We start from the raw sequence: 22092 nt of genomic DNA on the forward strand, positions 1-22092 counted from the left end.
TTGGAATGCAGTTATAAAATATTTGGTTTATATTTTAAGTATGTTATGTGTGAAAAAAATAATTGGACCCAACTAATATTAGTTGGTCATACTGCAAAATTAATAGAATAGATAGTAATTATGACCCATGTAAACCTAAATCCTAGCTCCGCCACTGATCCTAATGGTCTGATTACAATTTACAGTTAAACTAGTATAAAACTTAATATATATTAGTTGAAGCTGAAACTAGCAGTGCGGCTCCATCTCCCTTTCAAGTAATCCTCAACGGAGATACTACTGGCTTCAGGACTACTATCAGAAGCTGCATCATCTTCCAAATCAAGCAACGCAAGATTTATGTGTGATTCTATGTTCGTCAAGTGCGTCTTTGCATCTTCTGATGCTCTTACTTGCTGCTTTCCCCATTCTGTTGCTTCTTCATCTCCTTGTAGTATCTTTACCACCTGTGAGCTAATGAGTTAACACCCCAAAAACAGAGTAATTACAAGCAAAGACTAAAGACTATATAGCTTACGAGGCCCATTTGCGGACGGTCATGAGGTGCGCGTTTGATGCATAGAGTGGCAGCTAACAATAGTTTCTCGATTAGATCGTTACTGTTATCAGTTTCTAGGCTTGGATCTAGTAACTGAGCAAACTTTCCGCTCTCTAGAATTGGGTTTGCCTGTGAAAGAGATACAACTTAAAGTCATTTCATGTAGACATGGAAAAAATGCCAAGTTATGGATGGATCATGCTTACTGATAAGCTACAGCAGTGCTATTATAGGAAGAGGAAGAAGGATAACAAGACTACAGTTGATGACGTGGCAGGAACTTAAACAAGACGAGAAGAGAAAAGAGTTTATTCAAAATATCTTTTATTGTTTTTACAGATATAAATAGATGGGAGTCTGTTAGAGTCAGTTAGCTTTTGGATTATTGTTGAGTCGGTTGACTTGAGGAGAGTACGTCTGGGTGAGGCCAGCGTTTCTCAGTAACTGTAATCCATTGGCAACTCTTATACTTGTACTTATTCTCTGAGGTGATTGAGTATAATACAAAGGTTCTTTGTTATCAAAACTCTATCAATTGGTGCGAAGTGACTCGATCGAAGCATCGCCATCATGAATCCCGACGAGCAGTACGATTCGATGGAGCAGACGATGGATGAGTTACAGAATCAGGTGACGGTTCTTCGCGGCGGATGTCAACGGTTATCATCAGAAGGCACAGATCTATCGAATCGCGTCGAGAATCTCACCGATCGTGTTGGCGGACTGGAATCGAAGATGGATTCGATGAATAGATTGCTTGAGAAGATCGCGGAACAAACCTGTCCAGATCTCGCGAAAGGCAAAGGCGTAGCGGATCGGGCCGGTCCATCGATTCAGGTATCTGACTCTAATGATCCTAAAGAACTAGTTGAGGAATCGTTAGGTCATCGGAGAACCTTAGGAGTTTTTGAATCAAGGCAAAGTTTGTTGAAGAAGATTGAGTTACCTACATTTGATGGATTCATGCCGTATGGTTGGATTCGCCAAACGGAACGATACTTCAGAACAGCTCGTTATACGGAGGAAGAGAAGCTTGAGTTGGTTGCGTTGAGTTTGACAGGGCCAGTATTGAATTGGTATTCGTGGGAGGCAGTAGAGGAACCTTTTCAAGATTGGCGACAGTTTAAGAAAAGATTGCTGGATCGTTTTGCTTTATCGATGGATGATGAACCAGGAAATCGACTATGTGCATTAAGACAAACAGGCTCAATTCAGAAGTATGTGAGTGAGTTCGAGGAGTTAATAACACAAGTTACAGGCATTGATGAAGCTAATCTGGTAAATAAATTCTATACGGGACTTAAGCATGAGATGAAGGAAGTAATAAGGCTTAAAGAACCAAAAGGATTGCGGAATCATATTGCTGCAGTGATTAAGATGGAGTCAAGCGTGCTGTGTCAGATGTTGGGAGAGAGGGTTCCAGTTAAGAATAAAGAATCATCGACTCCAACTCCGAAATATCAGAAGAATCACACTACTACAATACGAGTGGTACCAACAGGGGACGATAAAACTAAGACGAGTGAGGCAGAAAAAAATGATCCACAACGTCAACGTTTATCACCAGCAGAGTTGGCGGAGTTGAAACGTTTGAAGCTATGTTTCAAATGCAGAGAGAAGTGGTTCAGAGGACATCTTTGTGGCAAAGCCGAACTGAAAGTGTTTATGTTGGTAGAAGGATTTGAGTTGGAAGTAAATGAAGCAATGTGGGATGAAGAGGTGTTGTTACGGGAAGCAGATGCTACACAACTAATGGAGCTTTCCTTGTATTCTTTTTTGGGCATCAAATCTCCAACGACACATAAGCTGAGGGGCAAGATTGGTAAAACAGAGTTTGTGGTGTTGATTGACAGTGGTGCAACGCACAACTTTGTGTCACCACAGCTCATTCACAAGGCTAATATGAAGGTGGATCAGCACAATAATCTACAGGTGTTGCTAGGAACTGGAATTTCAGTCGCTGGGTTGGGAGTTTGCAGACATGTTCCTATTGAGTTGCAGGGGCTGAAGTTTGACATTGACTGTATTTCTCTGGAGCTTGGGAAGGTGGATTTGGTGTTGGGAGTTCAGTGGTTGAGAACGTTAGGGAGATGTGAAGTAGACTGGGAGTTACAGGAGTTAAGCTTCATGTATAATGGAGTGCGTGTTACATTGTATGGTGAACACGATCTCCATCAAACAACTCAGACGCTCCAAGCTACGGCAGCTGAATCATGTACATCCGTTTGTGCTATGGAATATTGGTTATGTCAATCAGTGCACGAAGAGACACCAAAACCAAGCATATCGACTAAGATTCAGCAACTGCTAGAGGAGTTTCAGATGGTGTTTGCAGACGTCACAGGACTACCACCAATAAGAGGTAGAGAGCACACCATCGTCCTCAAACAGGGCACTTCTCCTATCAGTGTAAGACCCTACAGATATCCGCAGGCGCATAAAGAGGCGATGACAGTAATGGTGAATGAGATGTTGGCGAAGAAAATCATTCAACCGAGTCGTAGCCCCTTTTCTAGTCCAGTGCTCTTAGTCAAGAAGAAAGACAAGTCATGGCGATTTTGTGTGGATTATAGGGCTTTAAATCAAGCAACAGTCGCAGACAAGTTTCCAATACCAATGATTGATCAATTGCTAGATGAATTGAGTGGAGCAAAGATCTTTTCGAAACTTGATCTGACTTCTGGATATCATCAAATACGAATGCAGCAAGAAGACATTGAGAAAACTGCATTCAGGACACACGATGGACATTATGAATTCCTAGTCATGCCTTTCGGCTTGACTAATGCCCCAGCAACTTTTCAGAGTCTGATGAATGAGTTGTTTCGACCTCTATTGGGCAAGTCAGTGTTAGTCTTCTTTGATGATATTCTAGTATACAGCTCGTCTGTCGAAGAACATGAAGTGCATTTGAGAGAAGTATTGGCGATATTAAAGAGAGCTCAGCTTTTTGCTAATCGCAAGAAGTGCCTTTTCGGTCAGTCGAAGGTAGAGTATTTGGGTCATGTCATTACTGCTGATGGAGTGGCAACTGAAGAAGCAAAAACTATAGCAATGAAGTTATGGCCAACTCCCAAGAATGTGAAACAGTTGCGAGGATTCTTGGGACTGACAGGTTATTATAGAAGGTTTGTCCGGAGCTATGGAACCTTGGCACGACCCTTGACGGAATTATTGAAGAAGGAGATGTTTTGTTGGTCAAGCGTTACCCAACAGGCGTTTGATACACTCAAACAAGCTATGCTGTCAGCTCCAGTTTTGTCTTTACCAGATTTTACAAAGACTTTTATTGTGGAAACTGATGCATCTGGGACCGGGTTAGGTGCTGTGTTGATTCAAGATAAGAATCCGATTGCTTACTTCAGCTATAGCTTGACGCTGAGGGAACAGCTTAAACCGATCTATGAAAGAGAATTGATGGCAGTAGTGTTTGCGATAAGAAAATGGAAGCATTACTTGCTTGGACGTAAATTTGTGGTTCATACAGATCAAAAAAGCCTCAAATTTTTACTGGAGCAACGAGAAGTAAATATGGAATATCAGAAATGGTTGGTGAAGATCTTGGGTTATGATTTTAGCATTCTTTACAAACCAGGAGCTGAGAATTTGGTAGCTGATGGGTTGTCAAGAATGGGACCGTGTGAGCAAAACGTAAATGCTACTACTTTATACTCTTACACGATTCCGCAGAGCTTACAGTTGCAGGACCTATTGACAGAGGTACGGGAGGATGAAAATATTCAGAGGATGTTAAAGAAAATACAGAATGGCGAGATAGAGAATCCACATTATATAATACGAGATGGAGTGTTGTGGTATAAAGGACGTCTGATGATATCACCTAACTCCAGCTTTATTCCGCTGATCATGACAGAGTATCACGACGGGTTAGTTGGGGGACATTCAGGTGTTCTCAAAACACTGAAGAGGATTCAACAGAGTTTCTATTGGACAGGAATGCTGAAATCATGCTTACTGATAAGCTACAGCAGTGCTATTATAGGAAGAGGAAGAAGGATAACAAGACTACAGTTGATGACGTGGCAGGAACTTAAACAAGACGAGAAGAGAAAAGAGTTTATTCAAAATATCTTTTATTGTTTTTACAGATATAAATAGATGGGAGTCTGTTAGAGTCAGTTAGCTTTTGGATTATTGTTGAGTCGGTTGACTTGAGGAGAGTACGTCTGGGTGAGGCCAGCGTTTCTTAGTAACTGTAATCCATTGGCAACTCTTATACTTGTACTTATTCTCTGAGGTGATTGAGTATAATACAAAGGTTCTTTGTTATCAAAACTCTATCACTTACCCACAAGACAAGGCTCTCATGGCCTTTCGTCTGGTCTACGCAGATTGGTTTCCTACCAGATAGGAGTTCGAGCAATACAACACCAAAAGCATAGACGTCAATCTTGTCGGTTACTTTGCCGTGCTAGGTAACTGTCAGAAAACAGGAAAGTTAAAAGTGAATGATCAATGGAGTGATGAAGGTTTGAAAGGAGCAAGTTCAATACCCAAATGTTCTGGCAATATCCCCACACGACACATGATGTGAAGCACTTGAAGCAAGGCTGGCGAATCCAAAATCTGAGAGCTGAACAATCACAAAAATTCAAGAAGATTGTGTCGTCTGGTTTGAATGAATCTGGGCCGTTGATTTACTTTTATCATTATTTTTTACTTTTGTTAGTTAATTTAATTATGACAAAAAGGAAAATAATTAAATAAGCCACGTTGGGGAATAACTATGGATACTAGATCGTTTTCCGCGCTACGCGCGGATAATGTTTTTTTTTTAATTTACAATTAATTGTGTTGTATGAAATAAAATAATGCATATTCTTTCTATGTATTATGTAGGATATAGTTTTGTTTTCGCATTTTTGTAATAATTTTTTAATTAGTTTATTAAAATACCAAAACTAAGTTTAGAATATAAAAACAGGACAAATGATGTCAGAAAGTTGTTCTTAGCTGTATTTCCGCTATTACTATATTTTGAGCTGCATATAGAAGATATAGTTCTAATTCATGTACTGAACTGGACTCTTACATATATATAGGTAAGATTCTTAGAATTATGTTTGAACCGAATTAAGATTTGAGTTTATATTCGATTTATATGTGTATGTAAATTTGGTTTTATAAATAGCATTGTTTGACATTTTTCTTCTTTTTACACAAATTGTGTCATTTATAATTTCAATATAATTTTAAAGGTTATACCTATTTAACCTTAGTATTTATTGTAAAATATGATTGTTATCTTAAAAATACCTTACTATCTGAATGAATATTAGTTAAACAGATGTAATGATTAGGGATAGACATGAATTTAATCATTATTTTTTTTTTGTGGGGAAATGTGAAAATGAAAATTTAGTAAGAAAGAAATATAGTATTTAATTTTATTTAATTTTTAAAGTTTTTGTTTGACCAGTTTCAACTGATCTTATTTTACTATTTGGGATTAACTTCTTGTTATGAATGGATAATTTTAGCTTTAAAATATTTTTCTACTATCTCACAGAGATAAAGTTTTTGTAAAATAAAATTAACTATATGAAACAAAAAATGGAGAAGGTAATGTGTGGTTATTGTTCTTTCATGATTTTTTTATCATATACTAAAAATTTCTATTTTAAAAAATCATAATTTCCATAAACTAAATGTAAATATTGGAATTTTTTGGGTGAAAACTATCGCGCAACCAATGTTTTGAAAACCGACCCGGACACTGAACCTGACTACTTACCGAGTCACTGGATCATTGGGTGAACGCGGGTTAAGAAATGAATTAATTTTATTATATAATAGTATATTAGTTATGAAAATAGAAATATATAAACTAAAGTTAATACTAAATTTTTTTAAAACATAAAATAATAGTTTGGATATGTATATATTTTATGTTTAAAAATATGTTTAGAAAATACTTAACTTTACTTTTTATATTTTTATTTTCATTTGATATACAAACTATCAAAAAAATAGCTCAGGCTATTTAAGTTAGAAACATGTAAAACAAAAATCATTTATTAATCGGCAAAAAATAGAGTTGTAAAACTTAGAACTTAAAATAGATTTTACTACAGATTTATTCATTAATAATAAACAAAATTATCAAAAATCAAAAAAGGAAGAAGAAACAAAAGATACATAATCAGCAGAAGCTATCAGAAGAAGAAGAACGACGAAAAAAAAGAAAACCGAAAGAAAATTAATTTTTAATTGAAAATTTAGAATATAAAAGAGAATCTAAAAAATAATTAAAAGTTTTAGAAAATGTAAAAATTATCTATTGGTTCAGCCAGTGGTTCAACCGGTACCAGATTTCGGATTTTAGTGGATTTTTGTGAGTTTTTGCGGGTTTTAAATTTTGGGTTTTTCATATATTTTAATATAAATGTATATAGTTTAGGATTTTAGGGTAAGGGATAATTTAAAAAAGACATAAACCAAACTCAGTGCTTAAGACAAAACCGCCTTCACAAGATTTTGTATATTCTAATATTTTTCCGGTCAAACAAACCAAAAAAATGAACGCACGACGTCGTTTTACTCGTGTCAAAGATAAAGAAGCAGAGAGTGATTCTTTGCGACACCTCTTACTCCATCGTAACCTGGGACCCCTTTTGCTTCTCTCCACTACCTCCTCATCATCCTCTCTCTCTCTCTCTCTCTCTCTCTCTCTCTCTCTCTCTCTCTCTCTCTCTCTCTCTCTCTCTCTCTCTCTCTCTCTCTCTCTCTCTCTCGTTTCCGTCAAAATACTTTTTAAAAGAAATTAAAATCAATAAAAATACAAAGATGAAACATCATGCAAAAGGAAAGGTTCCTCAAATCTAGCTTAACATGTTACCAAAAAAAAAAAAAAAAAAAGGTTCCTCAAATCAAAAAATTCCAGAAGGTCAAGAAGCATACACAAAACCGATAGTTTCCTGAGATACCGCACAAGGTACTAACTATGAATATTAAGGCTAGAAGCAAGCTCACAGAGTGTGGAGTGTTGTATTGTTGACCAAGTTCATCACCATTTTTCACCACTTGAACACCAGGCATTGCGTGAATCATAGACGGATACACATCTCCCATTTTTCCAAGACGCAGGATTAACCGAGATGGATCCCATCACAAACTCTGAATGGCCCTCTGTGAATTTCCTTACTGCTGCAGTGAAGTCTCCTATAGCAAGGTTTCCAGCAGACCGGTGAAAGTCTGCTCGCTGCTTCCTCCAGCCGCAGATAATCAAAACCAAGATAAGTCGTTCAAATTCAGCAAACTATCCCGAAGATGCTCAAATTTATCTGCAGCAAACAAATAAGATTATCACTCTGCGTATGGTTTATTAAGACAGTTGGTGATGGTTTCTAAACTTTTGTGCCTATTAGACCACTCTTCAAGACACTCGCTGTCCTTGTGGTGATAAAACTCGTGAGTCATTCTGACTAAAATACCTCTTTTAGTACACAGAATTTTGATTTTCTCTAGTGTCTACGCAAATCAAAGTAAGCATATACCATAAAATGAGAGAAAACAATCTTTAAAATTAAGCTAACATGTGGCCTGGGAAACATAAGTGCTGTTGAGTGATCATGTCTGCAGTCGCAGTCAAAGAAAGAATAAGAAAATATCAGCATAGTGTTTGAAACATAAAAAATTCCAATTTATAATGCGTAGAGGTGATCTGTGTTAACCTTAAACGATGTATCCAAGATAAGCAGATCTAGTTTTCCACCACCAGATTTTGATATGACGGTATGCTCCAAAGACAATAGAATCTGAGATATCTTCTTTGAGATTACACCACTGAAAGCAATCTGTTACACTTACTGTACTCAGTGCTGGGAAGAAAGTGTTAACATCAAATATATTATACGACCAGGAGTATGAGACAAACTAACACTATAGATTGTAGTTATCTCCATCGTTTTAAATATTTATTGCTCAGAGGCTACAATCACACTAACACCACACCACAACACACCAACAATTAATCAGAGGGACTGAATCGTTACGACAGTGAATTGAATCTTAAAGAACAAAAATCATCACTTTAGGAAGTCAGTGCATACCTGCTCATCGATCAGAAGGAGTACTACCGCGATTAGTGGTTTCAGTTGCTCTTACAGCTAGGTTTCGATTTTGATACGATTTAGGTTTAGAGGAAGCCATATATATATAGGAGTAGGATGAACGGAAGGTGGAACGAAACAGCCATAAGGTATTAAAAAGTATCATTGATTAAGAGAGGGTTACAGAGATGTAAGACAGAGTGGAAGAGCCGATTTCAGAGACTCGAGAAGTTGAAGATGAATTGAAATTGTCGGGCTCTACAGGGCCATAATAATCTTTTGGAAAAATACACCGAAGCCCAGTGTCTGTAGCCAAACCGTTCTGACGTGGCAAACAAAACTGTCTTTGATTGGTTGATTTTTCCCTCCTACGTGGACAGCCTAAGAATGCTTTATTAGTTCCTTTTAGTATAGTCTTGATGATGAACATCGCTATCATTCATTCTCCTTTCACACGGGACTAAAGAATCTCTTTTCTTTATTTTTGCCCCCCTACTTTCTTTTCTTTTTGCATTAATTTCGTTCTTTGAATTTGTAATTGTATTGAATGTCATTATCATACATGTCCCATCCACCCAAAAAGAATTCATGCATGTTTCATTTTCGGTAAAGTGTGACCAACTCTTTTTTTTTATTTCTATTTAAAAACCAGCTTAAAGTAGAGGACGTAATAGATCCGTCGGTGAGGACCAAATAAAACAAAAAATGTCTTTGTTATATGGTGTTTTAATTTGATTTTGCTTTCATATTCCCCCCCCCCACCCATTTTGGTAGGTCTTGCCAAATCATGTGAAGAATGTTTTTTATTTTGTTAGTACTGAATATTTTTCTTAAAAATCTAGAGAAATAAAGAAATTGTTTGAGAATTCTTTTCAAGAAGAATTAATTCTGTGAATAAAAAATATAAAATAATGGCTTCAGTTTCAGCCCACTGCATAAGCAACAGAAGATAACAGATTTGGCCAAAAGAAAAGACAAATAATACATATGAAAAAGCTCACTCACATCGAGGAAACAAGCTATATAATTTCTTATGTATGATTGAATCTCAAGTGTCTTATGAATCTGTTCTCTAACCTAATCCCCTTTTCAGATCGATTTTGATTAAAAATAGAGGGCTTGTTTGGTAAGAGTTATAGCTTTATATTTTTACAGTAGAAATTAAGCGTTGTTTTTTTGCTATAATTGTAAGTTTTTGGCTCTAACTTTTAAATTTGTCCTCTAATTTCTTTGGTGTAAATGTTAAAAATTAAAATTACAGCACATAGTAAATAATATTGATATAATGAATTAAAAAAAAATTACAACAATTTCATGTTTAAATACTAAAACTATAGGACAACAACTATATCTTTTAAGCAACATGCAACACAAAACCTATTCAGCATATCTAAAACGAATGGTATGTTATCCGGATTTTAAAATGAGAAATTGCCAAAACTACCACTTTTCATGTTTATTTTAACTACATTTATATTTATTTTGAAAGAGGCAAATAAACACTTGTAATCATATGCTTAACTATTCTAAAACTGGGTTTAAAGTTGAGGGATAGAGTTTTGAAATGTGAGGTTTAGGATTTAAAAAAGAAAGATAGATTCAAAAAGAATTTTCAAATTTCTAAAAGAAATTTGCAAGAAAAAAATTCAAATTTGAAAAGTTATAATTCCAAAACTATAAAAATAAATTTTCTATTTCTTATTCTTCTTAAAGATTATTTATATATTTATATTTATAAAGCATTGTATATAAATCTTTTGCCTCTTTAATGAAGAATGTATTTTTGAAAATATCACTTGGTGAAAGAAAACATAATTAATAGTATACTGATAATGTGGTAAAAGTAAAATTTTCCCTTTTAAAATTCATGTACTTTATATTATTTTTATAAATCAAATGTATTATACATTATTTGAAAATTTATATATTTTTAAAATATATAGAAAATAATATTTTTATATTATTTTTATATTCTTTAACGACCCTAATCCGTGATTCTTTTCGAAAACCGGTTTTGTTTCCAGTTTATCATAATTATCTACTTAAACCGAACCATTCATTATACTAAACCAAGCCAATTTGTTTCCTAACCCTAACCCTAACCGTACATACTTATAGACGTATATATATAATTTTCCACAAAACTCAGCCACTTTTTATCACCTCGTGAGAAGAGTCATGCCGTCAAACGTCTCCCACCAGCTTCGATTCCTTACCTCTCTCCCTTCCCGTAATGATACTTTCTTCTTCTTCTTCTTATATGTTGTTGTTTTCCTTATTATTTGCTATTCATCTTCCCTATTACCAGATCCGTGCCATGGAGAACGTGACCGAGACAAGAAGTGAAGATGAAGCCGGAGCAGGGCCGGATCTGAAAATTTGGAGACTTGAAATATTTCTTAACAATTTTAGGGGTTGGTGTTCATGTTCTCTAAATTTTGTGGAGTCCAGGCTAATGTTTCGATCCGGCTTTACCCAGATCCGGCCCCGAGCCGGAGCCACGTCTTGACGCGACCAATCCCCGATCTACCTGTTTGATGACCATCGGAGATGTAGCCCTTGTCACCGGGGACGTTTCCGTGTTGTGGGAGAATGTGTCGCGTCCTTAACCAAGGAGAAGCGTAAGATCTAGGGCAAGTTTACCTCTTTCTTGTGCACCAAGGTTTCTCTCTTCCATTATTAATCGCTTGCCACATTGGTTGTCAAACCGTGATACTCATGTTACTATAATGATCCCTAATTGTGTAATTTGGTCAAGCGTGTCTCTTTTCTTGTTTCTTAAGCAGCAATTAATCCTTTCCATAAACCCTACTTTTATATATATTAATTTTATCTCTTGTTTCGTTTCTTATTCGATCTGGTGTGCCTTGGTGAGAAGTCATAATGAATGGTGAATCTCTTGTCCTTCTTGGTGATAAGTCATATCTTATGTTTTCTTATCCTATTCGGGTTCTCCGATACTGGTTAAGGTGAGCATGATGAGTAGTTGGATATCTTCATAATCGTTTTGTTTCGGTTTGGTGAAACTTATTTTGTCTTTCATTTTAAAAGTGTTTATTTCCGCTTTTTATTTTAATAAAAGGTTTAATGTTTTCTCCGGTCTTTTTTGATTCGGTTTTAAATTCGCCTTATACTAGTAGTAACACCCTGATCTCTAGAGAGGAGGAGACCGGTGTTACATATTTATTCTTATAATTATTGAAATAAAAAGACATGGACTGCGAACTATCAAAAACTCACGTCAATATATATGTTACTCTTATACGGAGAGAAAAATATATAAAAAGTTTAGAGAGCGCTTGTTTTTTCTTTGCTGTAGAAATGAGTTGTACAGCTACATTTTAACTTTTGTTTTATTTATTTGGCTGTAGGTTCATAAGAGAAGTAAAAGTTCGATTGGTTTACACAGATGGCTGTGTAAAGGTTCTACGGCTTGCATCCAATCAACCTCAGAGTGTGTCCTGGGAAAAGAAACTGTAAGTTGGAGTTTGTGATACGTTTTTGATAGGTCCAAATTGATCGAGCTCAAGATATATTTGTTATAAGTTTCAGTCCATAATCAATACTATTAGTAGGCCTGGGCACGGATCGGATATTCGGGTTTTTGAAGGTATTTGTGATTTGCTTCGAATGTTACGGATATCTGATTTTTCGATTTGTTTTGCTTCGGAAAAATACGGATATTCGGAAAAACGGATATCCGGAAAATAAATAGATATTTGTGGATATTCGCGGATACTTACGGATCTCTCATTTGTTTTGATTAATACAAATAATCTTAAAAATTTGATACAAATTTGTTTTGTAAAATATATTTTTTGCATGATATAAAAGATAAAAATTAAAAAAAGCAATGAATCTTCATATTTTGTAAATTTTTAAACTTAGTTAAAATTATAATAACACAAAACTTAAAAAAAAATTATAATTATCGTAAATATTTTCTCTTCCTTTTATGTAATACTTTTATATAAGTAATAATATGAATAGAATCTATCAAATAATATATTAGAATAATAATTATATAATTTTATACATTTAAAACTTTAAATATAATCAAAATATACATGTATTTATATATTGACGGATCGGATCGGATATTCGCTTCCCAAAATTTTAATATTTGTGATTTGCTTCGATTTTGACGGATATTGAATTTTAGTATTTGCTTTGCTTCGAAAGCTTACGGATATTCGGAATTTTCGAATCGAATAGCAACGGATAACGAATCGAATCAAATTTAACGGATAAAATGCCCAGCCCTAACTATTAGAACAGTTGCAAAAGACATTTTAAAAAATAGTGCAGGCTGTGGGGACGGCAAGTCTTGTCTTTGTACACCAAATAATCACACGAGGCCTTTTCCGGGCCCATTGGGATATTACAATCGACGCAGGTTTTGGCTAGGGATTTCGAAACACTATTAGGATTTTAAAGAAATGCACAGATCTGACGGTTGAGAGTATGCCAACACGCTAATTTGAGATCCAAGGGTTAAAAACATGCGAGGCACAGCTTACAAGTTATACCTCTCAGCAAAACATCGCAGTCACAAGAAGAAAGATCTCTCTCAGAATTGCTCGAGAAAGTCGCCGATCGTCATCGTGGAGCCATGTTAAAGTTAAAGTCCAAAGTCACATATTATGGTTAGATTTCCTCTCTCCATCTCTTCTTACTCGAAAATTTGTTTGTTAGATATCGATCTGTCGTAAATTCGTTTATGCCTTGTTGTCCAGCGAGCGATACATTGTTCTTCTGGAACATGGATCACTTCCCAGTCCCTAGGAGTAAAGATCTTACTAGTGTTCGTAAGAATATCATAGAGGCTCTTGGTAGACTGGGCTTCGTGAAGCCTCCGTTTATCTGTGTGGATTGTAAGAAACTCAATGTTGAGTACGTCCACGATGCGTTGTTGGTCAGCACCGGAAGGATCTTCTACGGACCCAAACGTAAAATTCCTCACAACACTCTCTTTGTTTTTGTTTTTTTTTCCAGGGGCCCTATATATATATCTCACTTCCGCGTTGATTTTCTTGTCTTTGATTTGTGTTATGTAGTCACACAGGCTTACCACAAACTGAAGGCTGAGCCTAGTCTGGATTTGACTTTGTATATGCTTATTTTAGAAGCAGGCTATCCAGGTGCAGCTGTTGCTGTAATAGTCAAACCTTTCTCTGTGACTAGTGAGTTGAGGAGGGTTCTGTCCTGTTTGAAAGCGAGGGGTCACACCGTTCTTCTTGTAGAGCCGCCACCTTATGTAGAGTTTGACTTTGGTGTTGATTCTCTTATTGACAATGCTCGATTTTTAGGTGAAGAAAAGCCTATAATGCCCCTTTTAAGTTCGGAGAATGCAAAAGAACTTGCCGCTTGCTTTGCACGTCCGTGGACGGTGGAGTATTTGGCAACTGATAGTGATGAAGAGGATGATGTTGATGAAGAGGTTGAAGAGAGTAGGACCGTCATCTTCTGGGACGCTATTGATTCCCCATTCCCTATTTCTCTCTCTCCTGATCAGATCTTCGAGAAAGTCAAATCTGCACTTATTGGAAGAGCTTATAGTGATAATATTACAATCCGGGCCTATCGTGAAGTAGAAGCGTTTGAAAAGTTTGCTCGTATGCCGTTGGATTCAAGGATCAACTTTTTTCACGGAGGTGAATTCCAGCCTTTTTCTTTGTATGTATGTATATGTAATCTATATATATCTCACTTGCGTTGATTTTCTTTTTCTTCTTTTTCCAGACGATGAAGCCTCGAGACGTATCAGAATGCTGAATGACATGTATCTCTTGTCACGTGAAGCTCCTCTGAAGAATAATGTAGGAAGTTTGATCCTAGTCTCGGATCATTTCTTTGATGACCCCTACTACATGGAGATGTTTGAAGACATGAAGGACAGTGGTTACTCTCTTGTCTTGGTCATTCCAAGTGAGCACAGCAACATCTCGGAGAGCGCTGATAAATGGCCAGGGTCCCTACTCTTTGATGGAGCACGCTATTTTGGGGGACCTGAAAGAAGGGTATTAAAGGTCATATGATAAGCTTTTGTTGCAGCTAGATGGAAACTCTTGATTTTGTTGCAGCATGATGGAAACACTTATTGTTTCAAACACTATGTTCCTCCTATCTTTCCATGATAAACTCTTGTTTTTATTTTGGTTGACATGAAAGAAGGGTATTAAAGGTCATATGAGAAGCTTTTGTTGCAGCTATATGGAAACTCTTGATTTTGTTGCAGCATGATGGAAACACCTATGTTCCTATCTTTTGATGATAAACTCTAGTTTTTATTTTGAGTCTGTTTAAATTGCTTGATTAGCCTTCGAAAATTAGCTTCTTTTTGCAAACAGAGTGTTCTTCTTTTGTTTCTACAAGGTTGTTAGGTGATAAGTCTCCTTTCTCTCAGCAAAATCTTGTTCTTCAGAATTGATGAGCACAGTCAGTTGTGAAAGATATTGAGTTCATTGATGCTATTGCAGAGAGACAGTCTCTGATATTTTCTGAGGAATGCAAACTGTTCCCTACTGATGTGCAGATCCAGTCGATATATTCTTGTATGAACTGTTTTTCTCCTACTTAATAGTTCCTTTTTGTAGTTATTTAGTTATTGTGTGTTTGCCTGAGAGGAACTGAAGATATAAATTTACTTTTCCAAACTAACATTGTTTGCCTGAGAGGAACTGAAGATATAAATTTACTTTTCCAAACTAACATATGAATTTTGCTTCTATGAGTCCCGTTAGATGGCTAACAATGTTTAAATGATAAAAGTTAGATTTCCGAGCTTAAAACAATATGATACTTCGACTAGTTTGGTTAAAATTTATATAGCTGAAACCCCTTAACCTGAGATCATTCAAACCTCCCATTATCCATATTTTCTAGGTTTTTTTTTTCTTTTTCCTCTGGTTTTCATTGATAACATTAGAAAGATACATATTTGAAACACGGCAACATCTCCTAACAAATCCTAAGACTTCTTAAACGAACCCACAAGCAAATCTGACACTAGATAAAAAAACAAGACTTAGAAACGTATGAAATGATTTTGATAAATATTATGACATAGGTAAAAATCCATGATGTGTCCACCATAGATACCATTTGCTAAATATATATATATATCTTCCTGAAAATGTTAAGAGTTAGCTTATGGTTCTGATGTAGCCAAGACTTCAACTTCATTATCTTAACTAATACGCACCCTACTATATTGACTTGTTGATAGGAGGCAACAGTCATTTTTCATTTCTTTTCCAATTCATGCGCTTTAACCGCCACCAGTGAAATTAATACTGGATTTGAATACTGTTTTCTTTTTAGCATGCCTACAAGCCAGACGAAGTGGAATCTGAACTAAGGGCACGTTTAGAATCGTTTCTTGAAACTGTTAGAGCGTTCAACACAATCTACACAAAGGTACTGTGTTTTCGTGCTCTCTCCCTGGCAACCTAGATAAGCTGACACCAAAAATGTTGAGAACAGGAGTTCCTCTATAGATATGAAAATCTGCTATGCTTTGACTTGGCTTTTCCTGAAATTGGGAAATGAACTGTTCGGTATGCATATGGCCTTTGCAGGAGATCCGTCCATGGACTGACATGATGGAAGTGCCTCAGATTCTCATGGGTTTGGTCCTGCTGCTAACCGTTTACTGGAGGCATATAATATGCTTCTCAAGGTATAACCCCAAATGGCTCCTTCTATCTTAATACTTGATCATATAGACCTAAACTGAGTAGCTCTCTTCCCAGCTATATTTTGGTTTCTTGTAACACTGATGAAAAATAAATGAGCTGTGTTGTTGTTTGGTAACAGTTCCTAGGGAACTTGGAGAACCTAAGAGACTCGCATGCAGCACTGTCGATTAGAGACCTTGGAATCCTCTCTGCAAAAAAAACTGTCACGGATGATTTCTTGAACTTTAGGAGTGTGTTTTGATCACAATAGTCTTCAACTATTTATTCTTGTGTGTTGCCAAGTATGTTTAAACAAATCGAATCAAATCGCTTTTAATGCTCATGTGTTGCCAAGTTAGTGTAACTGTGGATAGTAGCTACAAAATCACAAATTTATTTCCACATGATTAGATTAGCGTTTGAAACAAATCGAAAGTCTCTTACAAACATGGAGCAGAATGCTACACAAACAGAGGGAACTTTTTTGTTTTTGTTTTTGTTCTGTAAAAAAGCACCATCCCCGAGCAAAAAAAGATGAATATATTAAGAGATAGATAATTCATGTGGAATGGAATGAACAAAACAGAGCTAATCTATCACTAATCATGTTTTCCTCCACTGTAGAATATGTTTCTGGCAGAATAAAAATAAACAAAAGGAGGCGATTTTCTGAGCGACAGGGTTTTCACGAGCGTCTTCAACAAAATATTGAGCGCCGCCGCCAAGATGCCTCCACCGGAGGTCTCTGCCGCCGCGGAGAAACGGGAGGAGGTCAAAAAAAAAAAAAAAAAAGTACAGTTCCTGATCGTTCCTGGGTTCATGTGGCTCAAAGAACAAAAAATCTCTTTTTAAAAAGGTACGAAGTGGAAGTTACTGGGAAGGATATGGTATCGATTCAGTATTTGTTGATCCTTCACCACTATGGGAGGAGTTTCTCATACTCGAAAACGGAAAAGTCTCCTGTATACGTTCTGAACCAAACATCAATGAAATTCCGAATCTTGAATCTAGCCTGAATTCCTGTAGTTATGTCTAAATGGATCCTTCTACGCAATGAGCATGTATTCATTACTAGCCCAGTGTTGGGAGTACCGGATAGACGACATCCAGAAACAGCTCAGTGTGTGTGGCAAAGGTCTTTGTACTTTTAACAAAAGACCTACCAAGCTCAATGAACTTCAATTTTACAGGGCAAAGACACTCGAGTTGAGTACACATACCCGTCCGTGGCTGCTATCAAGATGCACGACTTGTGGAAAATGGGTCATTTATCCAAGACATGTATGGTTGCAGTGAAATAAATGTTAAGAGTTTCAATAGGAAAAGGTCCCCCGAGGATACAGTCAAGGGAGGCCCATATCACCAACTGCAGTGGTGGTGAATGTACTTTTACTTTTGTAAGTTGACACATACTCATGAGCCGCCGAATGTACCCATGATTCTTGTACTAACATATATAGCTTGTTTCTCTCATTGGACACCAAGTCTGAAAGCTTTCTATTTTAGTCTTTTTTTTTTTGGTCAAACTTTCTATTTTAGTCTTATTGTCATGAAATAGAACCAAGTCAGTACCATTCTTTGTCCATTAAGACAATACTGAGAGTTTGAATTTGTTATTTACACACCCAACAGTGGGACTTACCCTAGTATACTATATATATGTGTATGTTGACTTCATTTAAATTCAACTATCTACCATAGAAAATAGGTAAATATGCTTGTTTTGTTTATCTATCATAAAATGATTACTAGGAGTGGGCATTAGAGCATTTAAAATCTCTATTATCCGTATTAATAAATAATTATATTGGATTTTAATAGATAATTAGATAGAGACTTGCGCAGGATAAAATTAATAGAAAATAATTTTAGTTACTATATATTTTGTTCATAATTTTTATCGAAGGTTATATAGAATTTCTACAATATGTCATGTTTAATTAAACATATTGTAAATTCTTATACAGAAAAAATATTTTAGTACCAAACTGTCGGATTATAAAAAGAGATTGACCAAGACTTGGTAGCACGAGTAGCTATAAACTTCGAAAGTTAATTCAACAGGAGATGAAAATCAATATGTGAATAAAATATACGGTTTGTCTTCTCAAATTTCATCATGCAAAGTTTCAATTTTTTTTTGATGATGCTTCAGTATTGGTAGGATAAGAGTCGCATTCGTAATCTTGGCAACAGACACTACGTCGCATATCTCGAGAAAAAAAAGTCGTAAATCAAATTATCCAAAATGAAAATGTGGTCATTTGCATAGTGCCATGAACCGAAAAAAAAAAAGATAAAAGAGATAAAAATAGGGGAATTTTCAAAAATACCACTTTGAAGGTACCATTATTCATCTTTACCACCACTAAATACACATTTTCAAAAATACCTTATTTATTAAAATGTTAAAGACATTTATATCTTTGTTTTTATATGTTTTTCAAAATTTTAATCCAAAATTCTAAATCCTAAACCCCCAATTCTAAACCCTAAACCCTAAATCTTCAACTCTAAACCCTAAACCCTAAACTATATACCCTAAATTCAATATCCTAAACCCTAAACCTTGAAACCTCCATTATAAACCCTAAATCCTCAACTCTAAACCCTAAACTTTATATCCTAAACCCTAAAACATCAAATCTAAACCCTAAAACATAAAATCTAAACCCTAAATCCTAAACGTTCAAATTTAAACCATTCATTAAAAGTAGTGGTAAAAATGATTAGTGTAAACATGAAAAGTGGTACTATGAAAATGGTATTTTTGGCAATTTCTCATAAAAATATGAAAGATATATGAATTGATATTCCTAAGAATTTAGATCTTAGATAGAACCCTAACTGTTGTTATGAAATGTAATGTGTAAAATGAATGAATACGATGAAACCTATATATATTTTATAAAGTTGTATCAGTCGACAATAATTTTTTTTTAAGATAGCACAATCTACCTTAAATCAATCAATTAATAACATCCTAATTATTCACATTTTCCATAAACTGTTAGTGCGAAATATACGTTCACTAAATGGCTTATATCTAACTTGACAATCACACAGCAGCAAAATTAGTATCACATTTAAGCATAATAAAGCAATTAATAGACGCAGAATATGGTCTTTGGATTATAAATCATCTCCAATTTAGGAATGCACATCAAAATCTAGAAGTTGTCGTTTTTGTTAGGAATCAAATAAGTAGTTTAAGTTTGATAACTTTGCAGCATGACCAAAATTTTTAATTTTCATAATAAAAAATTTGCAGCACAAAATTTTTAATTTGTCTAAATAATAGTACATACGTGACTTAAGTCTATTTGGGATAAAAGATTGTTTTCATTTATAGTCTAATACCAAATATACATTGAATCGTAAAAGATTGTTTTCATTTATAGTCTAATTTAACTTGTCAATCAAACCAAAAAGAATGCACATCACGTTTTTGTATTTAAAATTTTATCAAATCAAATTCATTGTGCGGGTCTTATCTCTTTTGTACATTCATATATGTTGCGTACATGGCTGAGATTCCAATAAAAATAGTAAGTTTATCAAATGTACCTACAAAATATTTGTCCAATAGAACTCTTATTGTTTGAGTTTGAACTGGTAGAATTACTTCATAAAACAAACGAATATCTTATATTTGCCATTATGTTTAATGGCAGTAAGCTTGAGTTGAATTCTTCAGTTTGTTCTTCACAACATGCTTGACTTTTGTTCATAGAACGAAATGAACTTTTTGGCAATCAGGTTGTTCAAGAAAATTTATGTATCATTTGCTAAGTGTATATGATTTAGTCACGTTATCTTTATTTTGTAGGTGACGACTGGGGTGGACCAGGTGATTTAAAGTGTAAAACATCCGAAGCAAACATATTCTATACAAAGCTTTGCTGGAGATAACCGGATAAGAAACCGTTAGGACATCAACATGCTATTTTCATATTATATAACCGGTTAAATCTTCATCAATTGAATGATAATGTCATATTAGATTCTCGTGTAGTGTGTAGTTTACATTTAATAAAAATATATAATGTGGACCAATGGTAAAAGTTGTAAATATCTTAATAATTAAAGGTTTATTAGCTTAATTGTCTAAAAAGAGCTGTGAGTGAGTCACCTCAGCAATAATGACAAACTTGTTATTATTTTATAAAAGTAAGATTACTTATTAAAAATACTTGTAAATTAATAAGAAAAGGATCTATGAAAAGCTCATCTCCTTTTGGTGCTGCCACGTCACTAATTGAGTGAAGGAGAAGCCAACACCTGTCCGGTTAGCAAAAACGTTGTGGGCTTGGGTTAGTGTTTTGGGCCATAAGTAATGTTCAAGGGACCCAGCCCTACAGGAATCACTCCCTACGCGATCGGGACTTAGGATTCTTCCCACTTTTGGTCTTCACCGTTGGTTCGAGAGCTTGATACGATGAAGTCGACTTCAAGAATCTCTGCATAGGGTTTTGACGTGCCTTTTGATCTTCTTATTAGAAATACGAAACGTTGCCACCGAAGAACTTCTTCTATTCTTCCAACTGCTATGAAGATCCATTAATTCCGACCAACCTCTGTTGGAGGCCGCCGTCTGTGACTAATCGATTTGAGCTTTAGGAGTTTGTTTCATCGCACCGTTACGACCGCATTCAAGCATCACCATTAAGGCTCACATTAACCCCAATCATCTATTCCATTGTGTGAATCCAAGCTATAATTATGTGAGTTTCCTTCTACCATACATCGTTTCATTCCTCTCAGTCATTTCTATTCTTAAAACTTTCAGAGATTAAAATGCTAAGCTCCTCTTCTTCTGAGAGAGATTTTAGAGTTTTTTTTCTGTTCGTGGATGTCTTTATTCCCAGGTGATCGAAAGTTAGTTAGAAACTATGGTCCATGTCTTTCCGTTTGAAACAATTATTGTTTCGATGCGTCTTGTTTTGTTGCTTTAGGACTGGTAACTAACGTCTTGCATTGGTTCGCTTTAAGTATAAAAACGAAGCTCACAAGGCTTGATACTAAGATATTATATCAGTTTATGCACTTGGTGATTAGAATTGACATGAAAGCTTTGGTCTTTCTTTCAGGAAGACTTGTTTTAAGCTTTTGGTTTAAGTTTCAGTTTTCGATTCTTACACATAATCTGGCTAGTGATCTGATTACTGAGTGAAAGTTTTGGGTTACCAAAATCATAGAATCCAGCGGTCGAGTTTGTGTGGGTGGTGAACGCAATAGAAAAAGCTGTGAAGAAACGATGCATCATCTCACGCTGGAGATCATTGGGGTTGGGAAGAAGAAGCTTTATGAAGCAAAAGTGTGGGTGAAGCCAAGGTTGAACTTCAAGGAGTTCAAGCATGCCGGTGATGATGCCCCTGCCATTACTCCCTCCTATCTTGGCTGCAAATAAGGTATTACTACAAACGGTTTAAAATATTTCATAAACAGAATAAGTATCACTTCAGTGTTTTAACTTCAAATTGTATTTCCTCTTCTTTATGAATTATGCAGCTTCAACGAAGCTATGTTTGCTTCTTTTTTAAACTATTTTAAACCGTAGAACTGGTTTGATGCCCCGTCGTTAAGTGCATTTTGTTAACTTAAAAAAAATTATGTTGATTCTATTTTTAGTTATGATTTTAAATTGTAGTCATCGTATTGGCTGATTACAGAGGAGAAGAATATTCAAAACAGCTAGCATAAAAATAATTATTCAACCCTTCTGATCCTGTCACATACATATAAATATTCCGACTCTTCATCGTATTTATTTATAGGTCATAACAAAGAAGGGAGATCAAAC

General features: G+C 35.4%; 2 protein-coding genes and 2 long non-coding RNA genes across 5 annotated transcripts; 3 read left to right on the forward strand and 1 right to left on the reverse strand.

Annotated features, from left to right (window-relative positions):
- Positions 1-1108: 1108 nt before the first annotated feature.
- Positions 1109-4593, forward strand: LOC130495545 (uncharacterized). Its single transcript, XM_056986954.1, has 2 exons — positions 1109-4353; positions 4446-4593. The coding sequence occupies exons 1-2, from the start codon at positions 1109-1111 to the stop codon at positions 4591-4593; spliced, it is 3393 nt and encodes a 1130-aa protein (XP_056842934.1).
- Positions 4594-7309: 2716 nt separating this feature from the next.
- On the reverse strand, positions 7310-8869 carry LOC108808915 (uncharacterized). Its single transcript, XR_001942750.2, has 3 exons — positions 8611-8869; positions 8233-8355; positions 7310-8134 (listed from the first exon to the last, which is right to left on the reverse strand). It is a non-coding gene; the product is annotated as an uncharacterized LOC108808915 (long non-coding RNA).
- A 1879-nt stretch (positions 8870-10748) lies between these two features.
- LOC108812679 (uncharacterized) lies at positions 10749-14798 on the forward strand. 2 transcript variants are annotated; one of them, XM_056989713.1, is made up of 7 exons: positions 10749-10840; positions 10919-11579; positions 11982-12086; positions 12914-13256; positions 13347-13559; positions 13668-14264; positions 14353-14798. In XM_056989713.1, the coding sequence occupies exons 4-7, from the start codon at positions 13223-13225 to the stop codon at positions 14646-14648; spliced, it is 1140 nt and encodes a 379-aa protein (XP_056845693.1). In that variant the 5' UTR covers positions 10749-10840; positions 10919-11579; positions 11982-12086; positions 12914-13222; the 3' UTR covers positions 14649-14798. The 2 variants fall into 2 exon arrangements, with proteins under 2 accessions (XP_056845693.1, XP_056845694.1); XM_056989714.1 differs by having other exon boundaries at positions 12919-13256.
- A 5872-nt stretch (positions 14799-20670) lies between these two features.
- On the forward strand, positions 20671-21942 carry LOC130496441 (uncharacterized). The gene is made up of 2 exons (XR_008935574.1): positions 20671-21013; positions 21488-21942. It is a non-coding gene; the product is annotated as an uncharacterized LOC130496441 (long non-coding RNA).
- The last annotated feature ends 150 nt before the right edge of the window (positions 21943-22092 follow it).

This window comes from Raphanus sativus, chromosome 6 (genome assembly GCF_000801105.2).
Source record: "Raphanus sativus cultivar WK10039 chromosome 6, ASM80110v3, whole genome shotgun sequence".
NCBI lineage: Eukaryota > Viridiplantae > Streptophyta > Magnoliopsida > Brassicales > Brassicaceae > Raphanus > Raphanus sativus.

Bases quoted from the DNA above. Each gene is read 5' to 3' on its own strand.
- LOC130495545 (XM_056986954.1), top strand. From the start codon at position 1,109: ATGAATCCCGACGAGCAGTACGATTCGATGGAGCAGACGATGGATGAG. The intron at 4,354-4,445 runs GTATAAAGGACG...GGGGACATTCAG, and splicing joins ATACGAGATGGAGTGTTGTG to GTGTTCTCAAAACACTGAAG.
- LOC108812679 (XM_056989713.1), top strand. From the start codon at position 13,223: ATGTTAAAGTTAAAGTCCAAAGTCACATATTATG. The intron at 13,560-13,667 runs GTAAAATTCCTC...TGTGTTATGTAG, and splicing joins GATCTTCTACGGACCCAAAC to TCACACAGGCTTACCACAAA. The intron at 14,265-14,352 runs GTGAATTCCAGC...TTCTTTTTCCAG, and splicing joins GATCAACTTTTTTCACGGAG to ACGATGAAGCCTCGAGACGT.